The sequence below is a fragment of the Diorhabda carinulata genome, chromosome X (genome assembly GCF_026250575.1).
Source record: "Diorhabda carinulata isolate Delta chromosome X, icDioCari1.1, whole genome shotgun sequence".
Taxonomy (NCBI): Eukaryota; Metazoa; Arthropoda; class Insecta; order Coleoptera; family Chrysomelidae; genus Diorhabda; species Diorhabda carinulata.
This window is the reverse complement of record NC_079472.1, coordinates 53,224,068-53,243,371: the sequence shown is the minus strand read 5'-3', so window position 1 is coordinate 53,243,371 and position 19,304 is coordinate 53,224,068. Positions and strand designations below refer to the sequence as shown.

General features: G+C 33.4%; 1 protein-coding gene across 4 annotated transcripts; it reads left to right on the top strand.

Moving 5' to 3' along the window:
- Positions 1-5,440: 5,440 nt before the first annotated feature.
- LOC130901902 (pyrimidine-specific ribonucleoside hydrolase RihA) lies at positions 5,441-19,028 on the top strand. 4 transcript variants are annotated; one of them, XM_057813570.1, is made up of 5 exons: positions 5,441-5,572; positions 6,669-6,925; positions 10,846-11,137; positions 13,689-13,825; positions 18,443-19,028. In XM_057813570.1, the coding sequence occupies exons 2-5, from the start codon at positions 6,734-6,736 to the stop codon at positions 18,782-18,784; spliced, it is 963 nt and encodes a 320-aa protein (XP_057669553.1). In that variant the 5' UTR covers positions 5,441-5,572; positions 6,669-6,733; the 3' UTR covers positions 18,785-19,028. The 4 variants fall into 4 exon arrangements, with proteins under 4 accessions (XP_057669553.1, XP_057669551.1, XP_057669552.1 ...); XM_057813568.1 differs by having other exon boundaries at positions 5,464-5,572; positions 13,677-13,825; XM_057813569.1 differs by lacking the exon at positions 5,441-5,572 and adding an exon at positions 5,660-5,848.
- The last annotated feature ends 276 nt before the right edge of the window (positions 19,029-19,304 follow it).

The window sequence follows — 19,304 nt, the reverse complement described above, 5'->3', positions numbered from 1 at the left end:
CACTGTGTATTTAAATTTGATCCCATATCAAATAAAAAAAAATATATTTCTAATGATCTCAAAATCGATTTGGACACTACAACGTGAATATCTCACGACGTGAGTTGATTTTACGACGTACGTTTTATTTAGATACTTTTGATGTTTCTCTTCCAATAATGTTTCATTCATTTCTTGAAAACAAAAATTTTTTTGAAAATACAAATACTTTCTGGATCCGCATTGAAAAAGATAAGTTACCTCTTGTTGATTGAATTGAATGGCAACATTGACGTCAACATGTCGAATTAGACAATGCCATCATAAAGTTTGATATTTTTAATGGTAAACGTAATTAGTGTCATACGAGTGTTATTTGAGTTGTTTACAGATACTTGAAACAATCATTTTGGCCAAAAAATGGAATTAAATCGTCAACATTATCGTGTAATGACTTTCGACGTGGATTAAACCAACAGCAGTGTACCAGATAAACTCACTTCGACTTTTGCTGATGAATCACCATCTCGAGCCACCAGGTTTCGCTGTTTTTCTTAATTCAATCGTGGTCGCATTTCGCTACAGGATGAACTTCGTAAAGGTCGTCCAGAACCAGCTGTTATTACAGCCAAAAAACATTGATGTTGTGATTGATTGATATTGCAAGATCTTCATGTCACATACCGTTAGGTTGATGTTTACTTAGGAATTAGTTCGACGTGGCGCTTCAAAAGACCGTGACAGGCGACCATTCGTGGATCTATGCAAACGAATCTGAAACTAAATAACAATCGACTATATGCGTTTTCCAAGATGAGCCAAATACAACTGGACAACTCGCCACCTTTCCATCAGAGCAACGTAGAACGGTCAATTTTGAATGTTAAACCAGCATTTGTTTACCAGAAGTATTTGAAAATATCAGGGAAATCAATCGCAGAAGACGAATCATTTTCCACTACAATGCAAGCTCTCACACATAGGTTCAAACAAACGTTTCTGAACAGTCAAAACATCGAGTTGATAGGTCATCCGCCGTACAGTCCTTGTTTGTCACCCAATGATTTCTTTTATTCCCGCAGATCAAAAATAAATTGCGAGGTCGACGTTTTTCTACAATTGAGGAAGCAGTTGAAGCGTTCAAAATCACATGTTTTGAAGGTACCTTAATCGCAATGACAAAAATGCTTCGACCATTGGTTCAAACGCATGCAAAAGTGTATTGATATTAATAGAGAATATTATGGAAAACAATATCCAATTATAAATATTGTCTATCTCAAAACTTGAGCAGCAGCCCTCGTAGCAACACTTTTAACAGAAGTAAGATTGAAAAATTACACTTTGCTGGCATTGGAAGATTGAAGAAAAAAATATTTTAAGAAAATGCTCCCATATATACTCACCGAAAGTGAAACTTTCGATCAAAATTCTATTAATGAAAGCCTAAGAACTTTTTTAATATCTTATATTAAAGCACTCAGTCAATTTCCAATATTTTTTCAAATGGTACCTGAGATGTTTTAAAATAGTGGGTATTCATTTTGTAGTACTTCTTCTGACGTGTGATTAATTTGAGTTTAAATAAATACTTATATCATTGAATTATTAACTTATTATGTTTTTTGCTATATCTCTAAATAATAAAATTGAAATTTACAATTATTATTTTTTCAATACAACTCATGTTTATATACTTATCTAATTTATTATATGATAAAAGAAAAGTTATTTCAATCCTTTATTACACTCGTATATATAGTCATATATCATGATAGTGAATCATTCACTTTTATAAAAAAAAACATATATACAGAACTGCGAAAAAAGATCGTGAAATAATGATAACATGAAAGTTTATGGCAAATCCACTACAGATTTTTCTTTTAATCGATTAATAATGGTTAATTGCACATAGCAATTAAGAAACAAGCGCTAATTTGTAAAAAAATAAAAATAAACAGCAGATCATGGACCACGAACTCAACATCCATGAAGGTTAATGAGATTCCTAATTAGAAGTTAGCAGTAGCGTCGATTACAGTTAAATATATTTCAGTTGAATTTATCAGAGATGTGTAATCAACAAATTTTATGTACTCATGTAACATCAATTTCTAGAATCGTAATTCAGATAGTGTTGGCAAATCTCTGAGAAAATTCAAATCAATGTAGGTAAATGTTGATGTACCGTTTTTGATACACGAATCAACAATTATTTTGAAAAATGATTCAACTTTAATTATGAAGAAATGTAAAACAATGTCAGGTTTCCCAAGGAAAATTACTATACAGGGGTGCGCTACAATGCTTTTCAATCCGTTAAGATAAGGATGCGCCATCTCGAGACGAAGGATATTTCAGGCAAACGAAAAGGTAGTCAGAGTACATAAAACAACTCGTTACGGATTCATTAAGAGTATTACCCGGAATTTAGTACCTAATCTATTTTATCAAAGTTGGAAAATCTAAAAATTGAAATGAAGCTTTAACAAAATTTTTTATCAGGCTGAGCTCTATATGCAACGGTGGTGAGAGAACATCATGAAGGTTCACAAAAAGATCATTTCTCTCATGGAGTAGGTTTGAGCCACACTTTATTTGTATAATGATTTTTTCTATCCCATTCGGGAATATAACAGCAAAATTTTGTGCCACCAAGCAAAAGTGCAATGACTTTAAAATCATTACAAATCATCTAAGCGTGTTAAATGAATTGAAGTCGACAGTGCCCTGCTAGAACTTCTGTTAGTAATCGTCGATTTTTTTTACTTAAGTTGATATATTCAACAGATCTAATGTGGTTATAATTTCCCAGAAGAGTCTTTGTCTGTTTCAGCCTCTGTAGGTTGTCCAAATAATTGGTTTTGCTCCTATCTACCTTCTTTTCCAGTGCTTTTCTGTAGCTAATACCACAGAAGGGTTCGGGTCCCATGAACGGTTTGTCTACCTCCGCTTTAGCGAGCTTAAAAGTTCTTCATTTCCTTTTGATCCATTGAATTTTTCTAGGCATTCCTAAACGAGTTTGGATTTTATGATATTGGAGCTTAGAGCTTTAATGGCTGCTTGACTATCGGACAAGATGATGATCTTCTGTTTGCGATAGTTCCTTTTTAGATTGTACTGAACACATTTTTCAATTGCACCGATTTCTGCTTGAAAAATGCTTTGTGTGCTGCCCAGGCTTTCAGAGTGTTTGTTCTGGACCCATACATCCTATTCCAGTTCCGTCTGCTAATTCTAAGATTGGAGAAGCATACTTACGAATTAGGCAAACGGATTCAAAGATAGTACCCCATACCTTAATCAAAGTCATAGAGAATCTATACAGCACGAACAAAATTCAGTGGAAAGAGGAATATGATAGGGCGACACACTGAGTCAACTCCTTTTCAACATAATTATGGATGAAATAATAAAGCAAGTACGCAGATTGAACCGATACAAAATGGGTGACCGCAATATTACAATCCCGTGCTATGCTGACGATGCTGTGCTGATTGTAGAAAATGAAGACGACCTCCAAAGGCTACATCGCTTTAATTGCACAACAAAATCTCTAAATATGATGGTTTCTGCCTCCAAAACAAAAAGCTTGACAACACCAAAAATACCTTTTAGATGCAAGCTGCTCATAGACGATAAAATAATCCAGCAAGAAATGAAATTCAAATATCTGGGTATAGAACTATCTGGATATGTTGCTATTGAGACAGAGGTAAGGCAGCAAACAATAAAAACAGCAAGAGCAGCCGGATGTCTAAGCCAAGGCCAAGTCAAGAACCTACAAAACTGTAATCAGACCCATAATGACGAACACAGCAGAAACTCGGCCTGATAGAGCAAAAACAAAAAGGCTCCTGGAAACAAGCGACATAAAAGTCCTATGAAAAATTAATGGAAAAATGCTCCTAGAGAGAGAACGGAGGGTAATGAGCAGAAAGCGGGAATGGGACGAACACATAAGTAGAATGAGCGAAGAAGTATGGGAAGTCAACGAAAAAGATGGAGTGATAATTTTACCATCAAATGAGGCAATAGGCATGTTGCGAAGAAGGAACAGGCAATCTGCTTAATATGGAGTAGGAAGAAGAAGGATTCAAAGGTGAATAAGATATGAAGAGTCAATATTTAGAATCTTTTAAAGAAGTCCTGGTAGTGAGCGCTGCTGTTTAGTCTGAGTAGGAATATAGGAGATGTAACTCAATAAGGGCTTAATAAACTGTTATAGAGGAGGATGAGATAAGTTCTTTGGAAAGATCTTAGCGCAAACAGGTTCAATAAAAAATCACGATACGTTAAGCGATGGACCTACCACAAGTGAGAAGGAATATAAGACGGGACGGGAACACGAAATGTATTGAATATATTGGACGTCAAATCAGATAAAATTTTCAAGGAATTGGAAAAACACGCGAAATCAAATATACTCGAACATAACTTTTTTCAAGATGAAGTTTTATATAATAAAATTATAATTTAGGATGCTTATTTCATTTAAATATATTTTTCATTCTCAAATTTTTCCCTAATATTACTAGCTGCAGAGAAATGAATAAACACCATAATTTTTTCAATTAATTGAGTGGAAAACAGTAGAGATGTGAAATGTAATGCGATTCATAATAAATGCTGGAAATCTAACAAGAATTTTTGAAAAATGCATTTGCGAGTGCACGAAAATTATAGAGTTTCTAGCATTATGATGTCTTATGTCAAAATATAGATTTATTTTTTTTAAAGTTTGGTTGAAAAAACATTCTTTTGGATGGTAATTCTTGAGTTCTTATTTCATTAGATTCAAAATCGTTCGTTCCAAATATCAAGTTTATGCAAAAAAAAAATAGTGACAGAATTCTTCTTTAACCTTCAATTCATCCAACATTTTCAATTTTCCCATTTCTGATTTGTATTGTCAATTCCAATATATCCCTCCTATCTTTCTGATGGTATCAGCGCGACTTGAACCTGGAACCTCCCGCATGTGAGCCTCCTACTCTAGCCACTACACTACGGAGACCTTAATAAAACGTTTTTTTACGCACTACTTCATATTCTCTATTAGTGCTTTAATTTTTACAAGTGATCAGTTTTTTAGAAATCCACAATGTAGCAAGAGATAGATGGGCCCAGAAAATAAGGGAGATATCCTTTACAGAGTATAGCTTGAGACAATGCGAAGGAATATAAAGATTAAAACTTTTATCACTGAAGGATGGTTAGAAAGGTTCTAGCCGAGTGAAAACACACAAATACGTCATGACGGCCAAATAATTAAGATGATAAGCAATTGATGCCCTATTTTGAATCCATTCGTGAATTTTGTTCTCTTCTCACTGAAACTATTTTGTGAAACCAAATAACGCATTTAACTAAATAAAATTTTTTTGAGACACTGTATAAATAGTGAAATATAAACATAGATAATGTTCTAAGGAATAGTATCATTGTTTAATTATCTAGATGTTTCATAATAAAGTATTCTCATTACATAAAGTTCGGTTTATATTTTCACCTTATTATTTTGATGTCATTTGCAATACAAAATCTGTGCAAGTCATTTCCATTGATATTTTTGGGTAGTTTTAATGAGGTAATGATAAAATCATTCAATTATATCTATATATTACTATGCAATTATCTATATTATTACTCCAACTCAGTAATTTCTTCTGTCAAACGATTATTATGCTCAATCCAATACTTTGGAATTCGTTTTTATTTTTAGCGTACCCAACATTTTTTATTGAAGTCATTTATTGTCAATTTGATAAATTCAGATTGATTGTTAACGAAGGTTATTGTATGTTGTTCTAATGAACTGATATCAATAATAAAATATTGTTTGTGCGTGCAATATTAATACTTTGTGAGTATTTATTGAAATAAAATTACGTTTTTCAAAACCTCCTATGAAAGGAATTATAGTCTATTGATATTATAAAAATTGAAAAACTATTTTGATTTAAAAACTAGTTGGGTGAAGATTAGTAAACTCATATATTTGCCATTTTGTGTTATAAAATCTCGGAAAACATATAATTTCCAACATAAGTCGTCGAAGTTGTTAAATAAAGTGAAAAATATACGAAAAGCATACAACAAAAATTTCAAACTGTTGACCGTCCTCTACGTCTTCACCCCGGAAGTTTTATTATTCGTTTTGTTCTGGCATTCTTTAGACGCGACCATAGCTTTGCAGTGTTGTTTCCTTATTATCGTTTCCATATTTCTGCAGTTTTTATTTTGTCGGCTATAGTCACTTCCAACCAATTTGGGTTTTTGGGTAACAAATGCACAAATGATGCTGTATTCTCTCTTCTTACTAATGTGTACTGTAGCCTAAACAGCCATCATTCCACTGCAACAACTTTTTGTGATATCTTTCGATTGTGTTAATCATAATCAACAAATTGCAGTACTACGATTTCTGGGAAACACCTTTCCCATGGTTTAAGTCAAACCTTACCAACAGAAGTCAGCTTGTAAGGGTTGATGCAACGATGTCATCTTGCAAGCCAATGTGGAGTGCCCCAAGGCTCAGTACTAGGCTCTATTTTGTTTCTTCTGTTTATAAATGATACTTAAACGTCAGTGGTAAAATTTGTCAGTGGTATACACCATGTAGTTATGGTTTTTCACAACATTATCTAAGATGAACGTATACGAGTACAAAACTTCTGTTGCAGGTTTCGATGCAAATAATTCTTCAACGATTTCTTCAACATATAATCAAATAAATTAAATACGAAGAATGGACATTCGCAGAATTATTATAGATGTGGATGTGGGAACAGATGATTTTCTGGCATTAATATACCTTATACATGCCGATAATAAGAATAAAGTGAAAATTGAAGGAATAATTTGTTCACATGGAAATACAGAGCTTGAAAATGTAGTTGTGAACGTTGTACGATTATTAGAGTTACTTCGTAGGACTGACGTAAGTATAATAAGTCAGTTTTTATAAATGTGAATTTTAGATTTGAAATGAGATAAATGCTCTTATTATAAAAAACTAGGTGAACCGAGGACCAATCTCCAGCGTCAGCTCTGGAAGTTATTTTTGAACGATCAGGTATTTGTTTTGAAACTTTGGGTGATCATTTCCCACCAGTGTAAAGTTTTCTGTTTAAGTACTGGTCAAGACGTTTGAAATCTGTGATAATGTACAGATGAACAATATATAACTCTTATTATTTTAACATTATAGGCTATCTAATATTGATGGGGTATACCATGATCGGACGCCGTTTATTAGATTTACCTCCCTGTTGCATGTCGGAAAAAATAGTATCAGTTAATAATCACATCATGCCATTTCATTTTTTTTAATGATTTGTGATGACATACAACCTAAGAAGCAGTTTCTTGAAATAACATTAATCATATTGTCTCAGGATATTTCGATATTTTGTACTGAGTATACAAAGATACATTCAACAATATCTGCGTTAACTTAACCATTCAGGAGAGCAGATTTAAATTATTGATGATCATGAATAAAGAAAAATCAAACAAATCACAATGTTTTGCTCGCTCTGCATTCACAATATCTTTTTCGCGGAATAATTTGTATGAAAAATAATCCGCAGTTTGAAGAGAAAAATTGTGGAAAAATAGTAACTTGTTATAACTCCGTTATAATACTCACGATTTCATTCATTTGCATTCATAAAAAATGTAATTTTAGAATCGGCCTAAAGGTCATTTTTTCACGCTTTTACGTTAAAAAAGAGCCGTAACGTATCATTTTTTAACGCAATTATAAAATTGTTTTATCATAATAGGGAGCTTGTGAACGCTTTCTTTTTCATTTCTATTCGTTTTCAGATAAACTGTCACTCTTTTATTTTTTAATATTCGTTCAAGAAAATCCGTTTTGTGTCTAATTAAGAGGACTGTAGTATAATTATTAGGGATGGAGAATAATAGTGAAGAAAGTTTAAACCACACACCAGAAGATGTTAATCGGCAACTGCAGCGACTAGGAATCTGCTCCCTGAGAAATCCAGGGAACATTATTCAGAGAAATATAATTCTTTCATAGAGTGGCGTACTAAAATAGGCATAAACAGCTTCACAGAAAGAATGTTACTAGTTTAAGTTGAAACTAAATCCAAAATGTGGAAGTTTTCAACACTTTGTTCGCAGGAGCTCTGCGGAAGGAGGAATTATATAAAATGAAGTGTAACGATATTAATAATGTCGGAAATAATGTGATAATTGTAACTATCACAGTACCTCATGTAACTCATGTTCAACGTCGACTTACGGTTATTGGTGAAATATCTGATAATAGATTAAACTTGGTAAACATATAAAAAATTTGAAAACCAACGACCCACAACTGACAAAACAGATCATTTCTTTTTGCAGTACAGAAATGGAAAATTTAAAACTTGTAGGTTTCAATATCTTTTCAAACATTCCCTGGCTTATCGCAACATATTTGTGAATTTACCTAATCCAAAAAACTACACTAGGCTTACATTTCGACGCTCCTCGGCGTCTCTATTAGTGGATTCCGGTGGTGATATAATTCTAGTAATGAAGCACGGTGGGTGGAAATCCAACACATTTGCGGAGGGTTGCGTAGACGACTCAGTAAAAAACCAAATGCATTCCACATTGAAAATTTTAATGGGAACAACTAGTTCGACTCCAAGCAACATTGTAAATGTTCACGATTCTACAGTCCAATACAATTCAATAAGTACTGTAGACGATGTTATTTCTTTGAACTCGTTAAATATTGCCAATTCAAGTACCAGGAGTAATGTAACTTATTCTTCACTTCAAATTAATAATGCTCATAGTTATACTTTTAATATCACAATTACAAAGTAAAAATTGTAAGAAGTTTTTTAAGTCTACGGACGTAGAAAAATTTTTGTATGAAATTCCTAAGTAATGTTACTTTTTTTCATTCGTAAGAATTGCTGGTCAAACCGTCCTACTCGTCGAAAAAATATTACTTAACTCACGTCTTACATAAATATCTATTATTAATCTATTTTAACATTGCTTACATAGAAACCTCATCACAATAAGGTTTTCTTCCAACCTTAGATCGTATATTGAGGAATTACCATCTTTTAATTCAGTAGCATTTAGTTTTTTAATATTAACGTCTTTATGAGGATTTTAAAATTAGTGAATATTGCTGAAGAGCTTTTTTTCAATGTAGCAAAATACCAAGAACGTATGGAGTTGCCAACTATCGACAAAAGAGTCAATAGATCCAAGAGACCTTGAGGTGGGCTCCAGAAGGTCGAGGTCGTAGTGCCAACGGATCTGAACCTCATAGAGCAAATACAGAACGACACAAGTTGGTCGATTGAGTCTTTTATTGCTTTGATAACGGTATACGTACCGTATATCGTTGAATACGGAGATTTGCTCTAACAGCCCAGACGAGGTGCTCCTTGTAACTGAACATCCTCATAGCTCTCTGTTTCAGTGTAGGAAGAAACAAATGGAAACAATGGGATCATGCAAATTAAGTAACGTTTATCGCTTTTGTCTGGAGATGTAAGTTAGTTGAGCAAGGGTCAACTGATACTAGACCTCATGTTAACAAGTTCGCAGATAATCTCTGATGATCATGGATCAATACTATACCACGCTGATCACATACAAACTGATAAAAGTGCAAAGGATTTCAAAAGCGTTCTTTCAAATTGGGTAGTCTGAAATAAAATACCCAAAGAAGATATCGAACTGACCTAGTCGCATCAATTAGATTAAAAAGAATCGCGGTTTCATTACATACACAATACAGAGGTCAGCATAAGGCTAACAACGCTCATAACTCTGGCAACTCTGTCCAAAAAGAAAAACGGAGCATTTTCGTGCTTCCAATAGTTATGTCAGTGTCATGATAATACGTGCTTGACGAGTACACGCGTTCGAATGAATAACCGATACAAGTTCTCGCTGCGAAATTATGTCTTATCTACGTACGAATGTGGATTACGAAACTATGTTTACTGAATTTCAACAACAATTTTCGACTCACCGTTGCACAAATCGTTCAACAGTGTTGAAGACGTACCAGAAATTTTTAATAACGGTCTCTGTTGCCGACACGTCGCGTTTTTGACGAACGGTATCTGTAACATCTTACGAATATGTGGATTGCTTGCACTGGCGTTAGTTGAGCCGCCGAACCGCAGTGCGGCTATCGAGAAAATTTCAAATATCCAATTATTTTTTAACACGAATGCCGAAGCGCATACATTATCGAGTTTACCATCCGAGTCTCCTCCACGCACTTTACGAGGATGATTTCGATCGCAGACTGGCATTTTGCGAGTGGCATCTTGGATGCAGTCAGGATGATCTGCAATTCCAGCAATCCATTTTTTTGTAGAATAAAGCAGCCTTCAAGCTGAACGGTACGATCAATCTTCATAACTGCGTTTACTGGAACGACCAACGGTGTGAGAGTGGGCAGTGGGAAATGATCGTTGGCAAATGGTCAACGATCCAATAATGAGGATTCGTTGAGTGACCCGCAGGTCTCGACCTCCAAACTGCAATTGAAGAAGAATTTGAAACTCTACGCGGACAGCCTGACATGATTAGCCGAATCTGCCTTACCGTGAATGAATTGATCCAGATGGGCATTATTCGAACAGTTATCCTTTTTCGAATCTCTTTTGTAATTTCTTTTAATAAATTTTCGACGCTGCATTTTTTCTCTTGACCCCTGACTTATTGAATCAGCTTTTTCAGTAAGTTACCTAATGACGCTGACATTCCAATCATTCAATAAGTAACATGCACTCTGGATTAACATAAATGGGTGTTAATATTTCTGGCACACTGTATATCTATATCCATACTTGATACTTTTAGATACCCGTATATAGAGGGGCGAAATCTCAACTCTTATCAATTAAAGTGGAACTTCACAAATATCACGGAGAAGACGGTTTTGCTGATTTGAAACACGAGCAAGTTCCAGATATTACAATAGTTGGTGATAAACTTGGGATAATAGCCTTACACGATACAGTTAGTCTTTTTCCAAACAAAATCTCGCTTATATGTTTAGGACCGCTCACAACTCTAGCTTTGTCTCTCAAGTTATTCGACGATTTGGCTTCTAAACTTAAAGATGTTTGGATAATGGGTGGAAATTTTACAGGTAATTATATGATGTTAATAAGATTATTTTTATTATATTTAGTCCTAAATATTTCTCTTGTTTCGCTATGGTTTATACTTTTCCACTTGAAAGTTATGTGTAGCTTTTTAGTTTGTCTAAGCTCCATGACTGACTTCTTGTGCTATTGCTCTGTACTTTCTCCTTATTGTACTTGCTCCTTGGCTACTCCTCTTCTGATTCACGAACTTGATTATTTTTCGGTCGCCGTTTTCAGCTGAAATTTGTTCAGAATACTGTTGCCACAACATTTTTCCTTTAAGCTTTTGTTCAACAAACATCAATTTGATCTTTTGCAGTCAAATATTCGTAGAGTGTTCGTAGCAAATAGGAAGAACCACATAAATTTGTGTTTATTGGCCACATGTGTATTGTTCAGATGCTTTTTCATCTTCCACAAATAAAACATTCAGTTGCCCCATTAATTATCAAATAAGAAAAACATGTAAAAATTTAGAAGTAGACACTTGATGCAATTAATATGAACATAGAATTTAGGTTGTATTGATTCAAACACAAAGCTCTTTAAGGGGTGTTCACACTGTTAAAGTGAGTTGATGAACTCAAACCAAATCAAGTGACATGAAAGCGAATTAAACATGTTAATTCATATAATATTCAGCTCATTTGATCAATTTAAGTGAATGTGTTGTTATTTTAAGCAAGTGCAAGTTTTTATATTCAAGTGACATAAACAACCGGTATTAAAAATGGCGGCAGTTACATAGTCTAAGGATGTGATCTGTAAAATTATAAATATTTACGTGAAATACATGCTATGCTAGATCTCAAGTGAGGTTTTTCTCAGTTTTAGTTGACATCTTCTCGGCTAGAATTTTTTTCTGATTTCCTTGAAACATCATAAGACCTTATCAGGTTAAAACAAAGTTAATCTTATAAGCGCAATCATGATGAGCTCCACGCTAGGATCGCATCAGGATAACCCTATTTAAAATAAATAATTTTTTTCAGGCGTCCATAATAGAATCATATTAGGTTGACTCTGTTGAAAATAAATCAATTTTTTCGTCAGGCTTTCTTGATCATGTCCCCGCAAGGAATCTCTCATGATCACCTGATGAGTTTCTATGATCAATGTAGTATTGTCATAAAAACTGTTTGCTTGTTTGAACCTCTTACAAACTAGGGATGGCGATTCTCTCTAAAAATTATCGAATCGTAACCTGAGGAATCGATTCATAAAAATAAACGTCTAAGTCCAAGTCTAAGAGATCGATTTCTTAAAAATCGATTTCTTATTTCAAGTTTTTGTTCACAATCTAAATACCTTTGAGATCTCTAGTGACTAAAATCAGGGATTTTTTAGTTCGGAGAATTCGATAATATAATAATTTTTTTCATCATGTCAAATATTGGATCAGGTATACGTAGTTTTTATATTAAAAAGTTGAGAAAATAGATAATATAATAATATATATCACGGTTATTGAGTGAACATGGTGATGGTTTTAGATCTTGCCAGTATAGTATAGGATGAAACTTAGATGCAAATGCCTGTGATGATAAATATTTAAATTTTTCACTTTCCAGTGAAAGTAGAGCAGCGGAAACTAAGCACACAGCCATTCCGCGAGTTTTTGAATAAATCACCCTAATATTACGAGTACATTTAGCTAATTTTGAATAATTACATGGTTTTTACCAAAAGACAATAAATTGAATGTGGATATTCAGAGGTAAAATATCGGCTATATTATATAATATGGATCGATTCGAAAAATCGATTTAATTGTTCCGAGGAATCAATTCTTCGATTAATCGATTTCAGTTCGCCATGTCTAATGTAAAGAAGATAGGTACTACGTAAGAAAACTCTGAACAGAAAGTATTTGAGGCAATCCTATAACTATAATAAAAATCTGTGGAGTAATCGTGATTAGGTCCGGATAAGGCGATATTGACTAGAACCATGTGAAGTAATCCTGATAAAGACCTTATTAGTGATCTGCGTTACATCCTCATCACGTCCTTGTCAGGTTATCCTAAATTACGGAATTACCTGATAAAAATCACAAAAAAATTTAGTGGGGTTGTTCACCAATTTTGAAATTAACTTGTTTTGGTAAGTAGAGGAAAATTTTTGGACGTTCCATTTTCAATTTACCAAAAAAGTTATTCGAAGTCTCTTGTGCCTCTCTACCAGTAATTCACTGTCTAACTCAAATTCTCTTTCCTTATTTTTCTCTACGCACGATGTTTGTTTTCAGCAAGAACTAAACTTTATTCACAACTACTATAGCATTGCATTTATTTTAAGAACAGGTGTTTACCCAGAAATGAACACACGCCACGTGGATTGTTCTGACTTTATCAACCCAATTGTACAGTGTAAGCGCCCCTTTATGGTTTCGTTAAGGAATGATATTTCAAAAAATTTTACTAACGAATTAGAGTTAAGAAACAAAAGGTGAATGCTGTAAAGTCAGTACTGTGATTCATTATACTTATGGAAGACCCTATGAACATAAAAGAATTTGAAATAATTTTTTGTATCCGATAGCTTCTCTTTTAGGTGTAGGAAATTGGACGTGTTCAGCTGAATTTAATTTCTACACGGATCCGGAAGCTGCTCATATCGTATTAGAAAGTTTAAAATGTCCTATATTTATTTTACCTTGGGAAACTTGTCTTATACCAAAAATTCCTTTAGTAAGTATAAAGAATCAGGAACAAATATTTATATCGACTATACTATTTTCCTAAAAAAATTGTAAAATATATTAAAGCAGATATCAAGCGTCATTTGGAAACAGGAGAATAATAATTTTCACTGAATATTTAGTATATTTATAATGCTATTTATGATTTATCCTGATTTTTTTTCTCTTCTATAATGTGAATGTTGTGAAACTCTTTTAGACTGCTTAACAGTACAAACAGTGCTAATAATTCCTTCTTATTGTTGGAACTATGTCTTTAAAACTACTGTAAATTGGAAACTGAATATTAAGGGCTGTGAAGATCCCTACTAGTGATGATAGAATGACGTCAGAAGGTGATTATGAATCGAAAAAACTAATTTTTTGTGTTTATTTGCACAGATTAAAAAATCCATTGCAACAATCCTGACGAAAATATAATTTAATAATAGTCGAGAGGCTGGCAACAAATCTTAGATGTTCATGTTAAGTTGAAAGAATGTTCATATTAGGGTCGTGAGCAAATTAAAAGTGCAAATTAAGCACTTTAAATGTCATACTTTATTTAAAATTCGTTGATAATTTTTTTGGCTTTTGATGTATACAGAATGTTCCGGATCAGTAGGATAAAACTTCATCTTTTTGTGTCTTATTTCCATTATAATGACTTTTACTTCAACGACCGATTTGTCAGCTAATTATTAGAAAGTGATAACTCCTATGTGATCAACTATTCTTTATATTCACAATATACTTTTTCAATTTTGTCGTTATCGGCATCTATCATTGAAATTATTGGCTCCTAAACCTTTTTTTTTTCATAGACAACTTTCAATACTTTGTTGGAACCGGTAGACTCTCTGCAGCTATTTACTACCAATTTACAAATCTCTTAAAAAGTAAAGATTAGATATATCTATGGAAACTTGCGTTGTGGCTGAGATTCAACGACGAATTAACAGTTAACTTCTACAATGGTAATTACAAAAGAATATATATAATTTCAATGACAGGAATGTACTTCATGGATTGATAGCAATTTATCAATATTTGGCTTGAGTTTTGTAAGAAATAACCGCAAATATCCCCATTCTATGATATTCAATCTGCTCCTTTTTTTGTTAATAAGTTTGTAACGCCATTAACACTTTTTTCGACAAGATTTGACAAGGGAATCGCGATCAGAAGCTTTTGCACAAGTCCCCATAGCCACTGTTATTTTTCGGGTCTTTCTACCTGCACCCAAAATTTTTGACACCCACTTTTAAATGTCACTTTCAGTTCTTCATTAGTGCTAAACTTGACTAGCCCGTCTTGTAATATCACATTCTCCATTTCCGTTTCATCAAATGGGTTTAAGATTCATGGTGATATTTACATCGACAGGATAGCCTCAAATCTGATTTTGAAATCATCATGCAATCAAATGTTGAACGTTTGTCTGAATATCTTCATCAACGCATTCTATTTGCAACAAGTTTGTATACTGTGATAATCCGTACTGATCAATATTTTACAATTACACTCTTTTTATTTGACAAATCTGCTTTAAAATTGACCAGGTTATTTTTTAAATTAGAATTTTTACTTTACAGAAATTCTAAAACTGAAACAAAAAGTGAATAAAATCATAGCACAATTGTGCAAATGAGGGCGTATTCAATGCATTGCTGTTTATTTTGTTAACTGCATGAATCATAAATTGAAGCGATGGGTACAATCTATCACACAAATTTTTAGCTACTAGATGTTGTCGGTTGACAACACAGCGAATTACAGTTACCTCCGGTACAAGTCTTTTAAGATCGCTTATAAACCCACGATATCGCCCGATCATGGCAGGAGCTTCTGTTGCCACCGAAATAACTTTTATGATGAAATCAATTATATACGAGGATGTATTGATATCTAGTTAGCCTAGACCAGTTCCATGCATAAACAAAATATTGCGTTACCATAGCAACGAACAATAACTTATTAGAAGTGTCAGTGTAAAGTTTGACGTCAAAAAAGTGAACTAGAGTTACGCATTAGATTAAAAGGGAAAAGATGTCATCAAGTACCTGTATTTAAAAGGGTCAAGAGGTAAGAAGATTTACGAAGATACGCTTAATAACCTTGGTGATCAAAGTGATCAATGTCCTTCGTATGCGACCGTAAAAAATTGGACTGCAAGCTTCAAAAGAGGTGAATTTTCCATTGAAGATGATGACCGATCGGGAAGGCCAGTTTCTGTGTCAGAAAAGATGCGGAATGCTATCCAAAGGTGATTTGTTTTTACAGGACAATGAGTTGCACAAACATCTCATGTTGACATGCAAAAAATTCGTGATTTAGGGTTTGAATTACTAGAACACCCCCCTTATTCACCAGATTTGGCTTCGTTAGACTATCATGTCTTCCCTCAACTGAAAAAAAATTGTATCCAATTAAGAGAAGAATATGTTAAGTAATAAAATATATAATTGTTGAAAGCAACAAACTGACAAATAGTAAGCCTGGTTGACAGGCTGACCCTCTGGAACCCATTCGGTCATCACTATAGCGTTAATGTCGAAAAACAAGATCAACATTGCCTCGAATTTTGATTTTCTCTCTCGGCCTTCACTAAAGCGCTTACATCACTCAAAAACACGCGCACGAGATAGAGAATTGTCCCCTTAGGCCTCAGCAACAATTTATAGCACTCAGTAGGAGTTTTTTTCAATTTATCGAGAAATTTGAGATTGATACGTTTCTCATGTTTTTGTAGGCTTTAGTATGAAACAAACAACAATTTGATGATCATGTATTGCGGCTCTGGAACTCAACCTGTTGTTTGTTTCATACTAAGGCCCCCAATATCTAAGTACCCATAATTATTTAACTTTGAATTTTACACGGCAATAGCATTTTCTCTGAGCGATGGAAAATTGTTATTTATTGATAGTTATGACGTTGAGTCAATAATAATTTTCAAAATGTACTCAAGTTTTGAATACACTGACATATTATTAATCTTAAGCGAGTGTTTAGGAAACTCTAGTACAGCTGTTACGCGTTGTGCAGAAAAGTTTCCTCAAAGAAACTCACCAAATAAAAATTCATTTAGAGCCATTGAACGACTTTGTCGAGAAATTGGGAATGTGAGATTTGAAAAAATAAAATCTGATAGGCCAAGAACAACAAGAACCATTAATAAAGAAAATATGATTTTAATTCAGTTGATCAAAATGTGGCAAGACAAACAAATACGTCTTCCTCAAGTACTTCGAGGATACTTAAAGAGCAAAAGCTACATCTTTATCATTATAGACAAGTCAAAGAGCTCTTGCCATAAGATCTACCGGTTAGAGTGGATTTTTTGTTAGCCCTCATTCCAACTTTTACAAAATGTATTATTCTTACGGATGAGGCCACTTTTTCGCGTCAAGGTAGGTATGCTTAACTCCCCTAATGCACACTACAAGTGTGATGAGAATCCACATGTCAAAAGGGCATCACATTACCAACACTCATTCAAAGTTTGTTTGGGCAGCAACTGTAAGTCATCATATTTTACCTGGTAATCTAAATGGTGATATGCACCTGGATTTTTTAAGCAATCACTTTTTCGAGATATTAGATTTAACGCTAAGCGATCTCTATTTTTTATGCACGGTGAAGCTTCACCGCACTTTGATAGAAGGTGTAATTGGTTGAGTAACCATTTTCCGAATCAATGGATTAGTTGAGGTGCAGAAGCTCAGATTCATTGGACTCCTCAGTCATGCGATTTTAATCCCTTGGATTACACAGTTTGGTCGTGTTTTGAAGAAAAAGTTTATGCTTCAGAGGTAAATTCGCCTCAAGAATTGAAAGACAGAATTCAACGTTACTTTAATGACCTCATAGCTGACCCCCAACCGTTTAAAAGATTAATGAATTCTTTAGAAAAAAGGAGAGAAATGTGTATTCATAAAAGCGGTGTACATTTTGATCACCTACTCTAATTGAATTTTATTTTATTATGTTGTAAGCCTTTTTTAATTCTCATCTTGTGCTTTTTTGTTTAATCAATGCATTTATCATTCCTCCATTTCAGCATCGGTTAATAATTTTCAAATCAAAATATTCCGAAAACGGTACACAGTTTTCAGTACACAGTACAATAAATCTAATATTGAAAAAGTTATGTCCAATACTACTTGGTACGGACCTTGTAAACTAGCGCCCTCAGGCATAAAAACAATCCTGCCAGTAGTAGCGGCAAATGGTAAAAAATGTGTATATATTTATAACAAACATTTTTACTGAGCAAATTCCAAATATTTTTCAGTTTTCTATCTAGTGGTAGTGTAGACATAGTTTTCAGTATTATTTTCTATTATTGCATCGAGATATTTATACCTTTTCACAATTTGTGTTGATTTTCTCATGCTATTATGCTCTATATTATTTTATTTCACATTCACTTTATTTATTTCTTCATTTCTATGTTATTACGATTTACCTAATATTTTCAAATTATTTGCAAATATAAATTGAGTTGTGCACGATCAACATTTTGTCTCAGAATACATATATTCCACAAATGTTAGGTATAGATATAAATATGTAACTGATTTTCATTAATCTTTTTCATTTCTATCGATGTTTGTTATTTTAGGATTGGCGTTTTACAACTTTGGGAACCTCAACTCCAGAATTAAAGCTGTTAGCAAAGGCAGAACAAATAATCTATAGTATGCATGATTCAGAAGAATGGGTACCTTGTGACACATTCTTGGTATTCTGTTATATGAATCCTGAGAAGCATATTAACAAGTTTTCCTCGCATTATGCTTCAGTTGAACTTCACGGAACGCTTACCAGAGGTCAAGTAGTATTGGATCATATGAAAAAGTTCAAACCGAACGTCACCATTATAGAAGATATTGACGCTGAATTATTTAAACAAGAAATGCTAGAACTAAGAGGTGGAGATGATAATGGAAATGACGATATATGATTCACATTTTCATTCATTTATTTAATTTGTTTTATTGTTGTAGGTGTTTGTAGGAGGTAATTTACCAATTGAAATAAAGTCAGTCTAACATCACAGATTAACAAGATTTTTATCTATGGATTTTCAATATTGTAATTGTTCTTACTCTTAACGATGATATGTATAATTTTATGCAATGATATTAGTCATTCGTTATGTGAAAAATCAGGTCATAATTAAATAATAATGCATTATTTTGTTATAAGTACGAGGATTTATTGAAAAATTCTTAGCCTACTATAGAACCAAACAAAATTTCAATGTCAAAATATTTTATTACTCAACATATTCTCCTCTTAATTGGATACATTTATTACAGCGAACCTGCAATGTCTCTAGACCTTTCATAAAAAATGTTTTTTCTTGCTCTGTAAACCAGACGTGCACAGCTTTTATCACCTCCTCGTTGGAAGAAAATTTACGACCTTTTAAACTTTTTTTCAGTTGAGGAAAGAGATGATAGTCGGATGGAGCCAAATCT

Bases quoted from the DNA above. Each gene is read 5' to 3' on its own strand.
- LOC130901902 (XM_057813568.1), top strand. From the start codon at position 6,734: ATGGACATTCGCAGAATTATTATAGATGTGGATGTGGGAACAGATGAT. The intron at 6,926-10,845 runs GTAAGTATAATA...TGATACTTTTAG, and splicing joins AGTTACTTCGTAGGACTGAC to ATACCCGTATATAGAGGGGC. The intron at 11,138-13,676 runs GTAATTATATGA...TGTATCCGATAG, and splicing joins AATGGGTGGAAATTTTACAG to CTTCTCTTTTAGGTGTAGGA.